This window comes from Pipra filicauda, unplaced genomic scaffold (genome assembly GCF_003945595.2).
Source record: "Pipra filicauda isolate LSUMZ 115617 unplaced genomic scaffold, ASM394559v2 scaffold1145_size37364_pilon, whole genome shotgun sequence".
Taxonomy (NCBI): domain Eukaryota; kingdom Metazoa; phylum Chordata; class Aves; order Passeriformes; family Pipridae; genus Pipra; species Pipra filicauda.
The window spans coordinates 1-7,572 of record NW_024103591.1 but is presented as its reverse complement, the minus strand read 5'-3'; the positions used below and the strand labels follow the sequence as shown (position 1 = coordinate 7,572).

General features: G+C 63.7%; 1 protein-coding gene across 2 annotated transcripts; it reads right to left on the bottom strand.

Moving 5' to 3' along the window:
* Positions 1-546: 546 nt before the first annotated feature.
* Positions 547-7,386, bottom strand: LOC113995602 (maestro heat-like repeat-containing protein family member 6). 2 transcript variants are annotated; one of them, XM_039383930.1, is made up of 18 exons: positions 6,846-7,386; positions 6,538-6,602; positions 6,076-6,423; positions 5,582-5,732; positions 5,275-5,339; positions 5,013-5,162; positions 4,680-4,828; positions 4,263-4,410; positions 3,824-4,017; positions 3,598-3,735; positions 3,194-3,308; positions 2,885-3,022; positions 2,498-2,674; positions 2,215-2,364; positions 1,955-2,056; positions 1,466-1,568; positions 1,137-1,193; positions 547-987 (listed from the first exon to the last, which is right to left on the bottom strand). In XM_039383930.1, the coding sequence occupies exons 1-18, from the start codon at positions 6,964-6,966 to the stop codon at positions 881-883; spliced, it is 2,478 nt and encodes an 825-aa protein (XP_039239864.1). In that variant the 5' UTR covers positions 6,967-7,386; the 3' UTR covers positions 547-880. The 2 variants fall into 2 exon arrangements, with proteins under 2 accessions (XP_039239864.1, XP_039239866.1); XM_039383932.1 differs by lacking the exons at positions 5,275-5,339; positions 5,582-5,732; positions 6,076-6,423.
* Positions 7,387-7,572: the final 186 nt, after the last annotated feature.

The window sequence follows — 7,572 nt, the reverse complement described above, 5'->3', positions numbered from 1 at the left end:
CTCCACCCTGCCCCTTGGGGCCTGCGCCCAGTCTGTCCCCTCACAGCCTTCTGCCACCCATCCCCTCACAGATTCCCTTCAAGGCTTCCCTCTCCCTTGTCCCATCAGGGCCTCCACAGCACCTCACCCCTTCCTGGCCTCCCAGCGCCCCCTCCCCTGCGGGTCTCCCCCAGCCCCGCCAACCTGCCCAGCAGTGGTGCAGCCCTGAAGGAGCTCCAGAGGAGCTGCTCCAGAGGCACTTGGGAGCCCGGAGCAATCCAGCCAGTAACACACAGGCAGGACACAGACGCTGCTTCCTGGCTGGGGAGGGCTTGTGGCCATCTCCAAGGACAAGGTCCTCAGGGTTCCCCACAACTCCAGCCTTTGGCCCTCCATTTCTGGAAACGTTGAGGCTCCAGAAGAGCCACCAAAGGCCAAGGGGCTTCTGCTTGCTTTTGCTGGCCCACTGCACAGTGGGGCAAGTGTTGCTGAGCACAAGGAGCCCTTTTCCCCTCTTCCCCAAGGCCCTGTGCACACTGGGCACCAAAAAAACCTCCTGGGCTTCTGTATGTGATAACATGGATGTAATGTTCCCATGCTGAGCTCAAAGGGGGTGCTTGCAGGGAAGAGGCATCTTCCCCACAGGCTCAGGTGGCCCCAGGAGATGGAGCTTCCTGCATCAGTTCTCCACAGAGCTGCAGCAGCACAGGCAGACACTGCCCTGCGGAAAAGGCCGGGCCTGCCACGCCCTGCACAGCCAGTCTTGGAGCTGCTGGAATCTGCAGTAGGGAGCCATCTGTACAGCTCTTGGCACGTAGCAGTGTTGAATTGCCAGGCCTGCCATGGCGAGTCTGATGTCTTCTGTCACACCTCTACGGGCTGGAAGAGGCAGCAACGGAGACTACCAGAAATGGAAGAATGAAGTTCTCCGTACAGCTCTGATGATTTGGAGCGTTTCCTGGGCCAGGTTTGAGACGGCAGGGCTGTCATCAGTGATGTCTTGAAGGGCTGGAAGAGAAAGGAAGAGAGCCAAGGTGAGAGGCCAGGGGTGTGGGGACGTGAGGAGCCCCTCCTGCCAGGGCCATCCCAGCCAGCTCTTGCCATGGCCAGGAGGGAGCAGGGCCCAAGGGGATCAGCTGGAAGGTGCTCTCGCTCACCCTGGCAGATGAGCTGCAGCTCTGGCTGCTCCTGCTTCATGGACCTGGCGGCGATCCCTGGGAACACAGAGCCTGTCAGGCCCCAGAGGCACAGGTTCCCCGCAGCGGTGCTGCCAGCCCGGCCACACGGCCTCCTGCCCTGGCAGGGCTGAGCCCGGGGCCTTCCCGCATGGGGACGCCCCAGGGCTGGGCTGGCACAGGGCGGCAGCAGGCGCTCGGGGCCACTCGGGGCTCCACATGCCCTGGGCCGCATCCTGCTGCCGCTGCAGCAGCCGGGGCTGGGGCCGAGCTGCAGCGGGGCGGGGAGGGACCCCGGCCTTGTGGCTCACCCAGAAACTTGATGGCCAGCTTTCGCAGGGGCTTCTCTGGGCTCTCCAGGAACGGCAGGGCCTGGCGCACGTACTGGCCCACTCGGCTCCTGTCCTTTTCCAGCTGCAAAGAGCGCCAGGGCACAGAGGGAAGGCTCGGCTCAGGCTCTGCCCCTTGGCCGGGCGCTGCCTGCCCCCAGCACGGGGCTCCCCTGCCCACAGAGCCCTGAGGCCTGGCCAGCAGCTGCTGGGGTCGGGCTTTGGGGGGAGCAGAGGGCTGGGTGCTCCTGGGGAGCCGTGGGGCGGCCCTGCCCCACAGCCCAGCTGGGCCGGGGCTCTATGGCAGCCTGGCTGCGGGGCAGGGGAGCCTGGAAAAGAGCCCGCACGCCCCAGGGAAGGGAGCAGTGTGTGGGGCACAGGCTGGTGTCTGTGGGTGCAGCAGTGGACACAGGCACCCTGCCAGCCCCACACATTGGGCATCAGGGGCTGGGGCTTTGGGGCTGTCCTTACCAGGCACTCGGGAAACCTCCATGGCTGCTCCATGGTCACCAAGTCCTCAAGATCTCTCCACTTCAGGAACCTGGCTGCACCAAACAGTGCTCTCCAAGAGGCCTGCACAGCAACAGAGAGCGGGCCATGGCACCGCAGCCCAGGGCACAGCACCCACATCCCTGTGCCAAGGCCAGGAGGAGGCTGCAGGTGACCATGGGCCAGGGCAGGAGGCACAACAGCCTCCTGCCATGGGGACACCAGAGCCCACGAGTCCTCACCTCTGCCACACGCTGGTTCTCATTGTGCCAGTTGAAGTAGAATGGCACCAGACTCAGGTACACGTGTGGCTTTAGGCTCTTGCTCCTCTCTGTCGCCTCCATCAGCTCCCAGAAGAGGAGCATGGAGAGCTGCTGCAGCTGGCTGTGCTCCTGGTGCAAAGGAAGAGGAAAAGACCTCAGCACTGGCTTCTCCAGGCCCACCGGGGCACAGGCCTGAAAAGACACTGGGCCCAAAGTTTCCTGGCAGCACTCAGTGCCCACGATGAGGGGCACAGAGCCTTACGTTGTCAAAGAGTGGCCGCAGCGCCTCAAGCAACTTCAGGGCAGTAGGGGTGGATATTATGACGATTTGGAAGTGCAGCACGTTGATGAACGCGGAGAGGGTCATCTGAACCGCGTCTGTGTCTGCATCCTGCAGTAGCTCCAGGAGGCTTTCACTCAGGCTCCGCATGCTCTTAGCCTGTGTGGAACACAATGCTGTGGTGCAGCCCCACGCTGCTGCCGCGGGGCCCAGAGGCCAAAGGTGCGTCCCAAAGGAGTCGGGCAGCTGAACGGGGAGGGGGAGAGCTGGGAGCAGCTGCCACAGCTGCCAAAGGCCAGCCAAGGCCAAGCTACTGCCTTGCACAGCCGCACGCTGCCGGCCCGGCTTCAGCCCCTGCCCCCTGCTCACCATTGCGGGATCCCTGCTGAGCACCACCAGGCCTCGGAGCGCCAGGCGACGCCTCTCCGGGCACTGACTGCGCAGGTGCCTGGAAATAATCTGCAGGACGCTGGGCCCATATTGTCTGGGGTTCAGGCAGTGCAGGACCTGAAAGGCAGGGAGCAGTGACGGGGTGCCCGGCCGGCAGGAGCCCGGACCCGCCCGGGGCTGGGCCCAGGCAGCAGCACAGGGTGCAGGCACCGTCCCGGGCGGCTGCGGCTGTGAGAGGGCAGAGAGGGGGAGGCAGCTGGGCCAGGCAGCGCTCGCCATCAGGCTCACCTCCACCAGGAACGCCAGGGCAGGCAGTTCCCACAGGGGCTCTCCCCTGCTGAGCCGCGGGAGCAGGCTGATGGCGATGCTGCGACCGAAGGAGCGGGATACACGGCACAGCTCCCTGCAAGGGGGAATAAAGGTGCCAGAGACCCTGAGCCAGGTGGGCAAAGCTCTCCTGGGACTGACTCACACAGGCCTGGTCTTTGGCCACCAGCCCAGGAGAGGACGTGGGCACTTTGGGAGGTGGCTCCTCCTGTGCAGCCGCCCCTCTCCGCCTTTTCCACTCTGCTCAGCCATCCCTGGCTGCCAAGGCCCTCTGGCCCAGCACACGGGCACTGTGAGGGGTGGCCTGTGCACAGGGCAGAAATGACCTGTGGGGGTGTGGGGCAGTGGGGAGAAAGGGCTCTCACCTGGCCAGCAGACCCACTGCATAGTGGTGGCTGTCAGCCTTGAGGAGCATGTCCCAGCCACACTTGCGACCGATCGCCATCAACACGTCCTCATCCAGCAGCTGGCGCAGCAGGGCTTTAACAGTCTGCACTGCAAACCTGTGTGCAGAGCACAGCCCAGGTCAGGCACAGAGCCCTGGCCCCAGCCCCGAGGGCGTGGCAGGGGGAGGGGACTGGGATGGAGCACCTGTTGGGGTTGGGGGGAAGGCTGCGCTGCTCCCGGCATCGCCTCCAGAAGGTCTCGACCTCCTCTGACATCTCCTCTGTGCTGATGAAAACTTGGAAGAGCAGAGTCAGAAGGAGGCGTGGGAAATTGTCCTTCACTCCCCCTGGGCACCAGGAGTGGGACAGCTGGAGGATCTCCCAGAGTGCCACAGTTGCCTGCCAAAGACAAAGCACCCAGAGACAGCTCTCAGGGCCCAGATGTCCATGTGGCAGGGCCCAAGCATGGCAGGGACAGACCAGGGGAGACACAGGGGGATCCCCCAGCCTGGTGTCCCTGAACCTGCCCCTAAGCCAGGCTTGCAGCCCAGTGCCTGGGGCAGGGAGAAGCAGTGGTGAGAGAGGATGGAAAGGTGTCCCAGAGGCAACCTGGGGGCGAGCAGAGGCCAGCTCAAGAAACTCACAGCCAGGGCAAAGACATCCCTCTCATCCCCATCAGAGGTGCGTCTCCTGTGCGCTGGCCAGTATTCCAGCACACGGAAGAGGATCTGCAGCACCGGCTCCTTAGTCCATCTGGAGGAGATGAGCGTCTTCCACATGGTGCGAGCAGCTCTGTGGAGTCACAACTCTGCCTCAGGGGGGTCTGGGACACAGCTCTGTGGCCTGGGCAGCTGCGGGGCCCAGGTGACAGAGCCACGGTGCCTTGTGGGGCAGGGAGGCAGGCTGGCCTCAGGATTGGAGGCTGACATGCCAAAGCTGGCAAAGAGAGGAGCTGGAGTGTCCTGGAAGTCTCCATGTCTCTGGCACACCATTTGGGACAGGCTGTCCAGGGGGATGGGGTCTAAAGGCAGGTGAGCCCTCAAGGCAGGTGGGCCCCATACCTGTCACAGGCTGGGGCAGAGCGCAGCAGGGTCACTGCAACGTCCATGGGGTGTTCCTCAGTCAGCAGGACAAGAGTCTTGTCCAGCCTGTGCTCAGCAGACACATTGGACATGAGCCACTGATGGATGCACCTGACTATGGTTGGCACCTGGAGGGGACACGGGGGACAGTTGGAGAGCTGCCAGAGCCAGTAACTCGCCCAGCTTCCCCCAAGAAGCGCTCCCCTTGCCACCACACTCTGCTGGTCTCAAAGGCTGAGGGGGCCCAGCGCAGCCGGCGTGAGGGGCCACAGCATCCCTGGGGGACTGGAGCCCTGGCCACAGGCTGCTTACTTGCTTTGCTTTGTAGACACTGTTCTCCACAAGCATATCCAGCAGGGCAGCGCTGGTCTGGGCATTGAAGAGGTCCGAGTCTGCCGTGTCCCCAGTGGCCATGAAAGTGGCCTCTTCATGCCAAATGCACCTGATGAATCTGCAAACCAGCTACAGGAGAAAGGCAAGGAAGAGAGAGGGATGTCCCCTGGAGGGCTGCGACAGCGGTGCTGGGCTGAGCAGTGAGAGCAGGCCCAGCCCAGGCGGGGATGGCTGCAGGTACCTGTGCTGCCCTGTGGAAGCGGCCACAGGCACGGAGCTGCTCTTCTGTCCGCTCCTGGCCTGCATCTGGCAAAGAGCGAGCGCGCTCAGAGCTGAGGGTGTGTGGGAGAGGCCGGAGAACACAGCCCAGGCCTGGGCTCCAGGAGCAGGCAGGGCCAGCCCCGGGATGCCCAGTGGATGGAGCACGGCTGCCAGGAGATCAGCCCCTCTGCCCCCCTCCCTTTCCCTGAGCATGTCCAGAGGGGATGGGCAGGATGAGGCCAAAGGGGCTGCAGCCACCAGCCCTGTGGCCCAGCTCCAGCACTCACCCTCCTGCGGGGGCTGCACCTGCTGCACCTCTTCAGGCTGCTGTGCTGGAGCAGCTCTAGGGCTTTCCTCCTTCTCCTCCTCCTTCACCCAGGCCAGCTTGGGCACCGTGGGGGGTCTCTGCTGCATGTCTCCATCTGGTGTTATAGCTACCTGCAGCAGAGATGCCATGGAAAAGCTTTGGCTCCTCAAGTCCTGCAGTCGTGCCTTGAAGGCAGCTGCAAGAGAGAAGCCTGGGAAATGCCTCGCCTCATCCAGTCCCACTGTCTGACCTCGAGGGCACCTGTCCCAGGGACTGGAGATGCCTTGAGTAGCCCCAGGTCCCCAGGTCCCACACTCTGGCCTGGAGGATGCACAGGGGAGAGGTGGAGAGCTGCCAGAGTGAGCAACTTGCCCAGCTTCCCCTGAGAAATGCTTCCCTTCCCAGCACACTGTGCCAGCCTCAAAGGCTGAGGGGGCCCAGCGCACCCAGCTTGGGGGGCCACAGGCTGCTTACTTCAGCAGAGACAGCTCTCTCCTCAAGAAACTCCAGGCTGGGGGTATCGGCCAGGCGCTGAACAGGCGCGGCGTCAGTGCTTGCCACGCCCTCCGTCGTTGTGGCGTCGGCCTCCTCCGTGAGACCAGGCAGCACAGAGTCACAGTGTGACACATCATCGGTGGACGTGGTGTCCCAGTGGGTTGTTTGATCACTGGTTGTGGTGTCACACTTTGCTGGGACAGCAGTCGACGCGGTGCTGACATCAGGCTTTGTCAGCTGGGTCGGGATGGTGTCAGGCTGGGCCTGGACATCAGCTGGTGTGATCCTGGCCTTTCTACGCCGACTGCCCATGAATTTCATAAATGTCTGCAGGAGAAAGAAGGGCAGGGAAGAGAGGGATTTCCCCTGGAGGGCCGCGACAGCGGTGCTGGGCTGAGCAGTGAGAGCAGGCCCAGCCCAGGCGGGGATGGTTGCAGGTACCTGTGCTGCCCTGCGGAAGCGGCCACGGGCACGGAGCTGCTCTTCTGTCCGCTCCTGGCCTGCATCTGGCAAAGAGCGAGCGCGCTCAGAGCTGAGGGTGTGTGGGAGAGGCCGGAGAACACAGCCCAGGCCTGGGCTCCAGGAGCAGGCAGGGCCAGCCCCGGGATGCCCAGTGGATGGAGCAAGGCTGCCAGGAGTTCAGCCCCTCTGCCCCCCTCCCTTTCCCTGGGCATGTCCAGAGGGGATGGGACAGGATGAGGTCAAGGGGACTGCAGCCACCAGCCCTGTGGCCCAGCTCCAGCACTCACCCTCCTGCGGGGGCTGCACCTGCTGCACCTCTTCAGGCTGCTGTGCTGGAGCAGCCCCAGGGCTTTCCTCCTCCTTCTTCCTCCGGAACAGCCTGAGCAGGCTGAAGCGTCTCCCTGCCATGCCACAGTCTGGTGTCGAGGGCACCTGCAAGAGAGAAAGAGAACCTCGGAGAAACTCCGGGTCCTAAGTCCTGCAGAATGGCCTGGAGGCCACCTGCCGCAGGGATTGGAGACACCTCGGAGAAGCTCCGGGTCTCCAAGTCCTGCAAAAGGGTCTGAAGAGCACCTGCCACAGGGATTAGAGACACCTCGGAGAAACTCCGGGTCTCCAAGTCCTGCAGAAGGGTCTCAAGGGCACCTGCCACAGGGATTAGAGACACCTCGGAGAAACTCCGGGTCTCCAAATCCTGTGGAAATGCCTCGAGGTCACCTGAAAGTGAGAAAATCCTCCAAAACGCTCCGGGTCAGCAAGGCACGAGTTGGCTGCGCGGGGGCTCCGCACAGCACCGCTCTGTCCCGTCCTGTCCCGTCGCCTGCTCCGAGGAGCCCTGTTGACACTGTGGCCGTGTCACCAGCAGCACCTCTGTCACCGCGGGTCATAAAGGGCCCTTGGACACCCTGCCCCCTTCCATCCCACCGGCCGTGCCCAGTGTGTCACAAAGGGCCCTGGGACACAGTGCCACGTGGCCTGGGGCCTCCCCCAGCCCCGCCAACCTGCCCCACCTTG

Bases quoted from the DNA above. Each gene is read 5' to 3' on its own strand.
- LOC113995602 (XM_039383930.1), bottom strand. From the start codon at position 6,966: ATGGCAGGGAGACGCTTCAGCCTGCTCAGGCTGTTCCGGAGGAAGAAG. The intron at 4,829-5,012 runs GTAAGCAGCCTG...TGTCCCCTCCAG, and splicing joins GTGTCTACAAAGCAAAGCAA to GTGCCAACCATAGTCAGGTG. The intron at 2,365-2,497 runs GTAAGGCTCTGT...CCTTTGCACCAG, and splicing joins TGCGGCCACTCTTTGACAAC to GAGCACAGCCAGCTGCAGCA.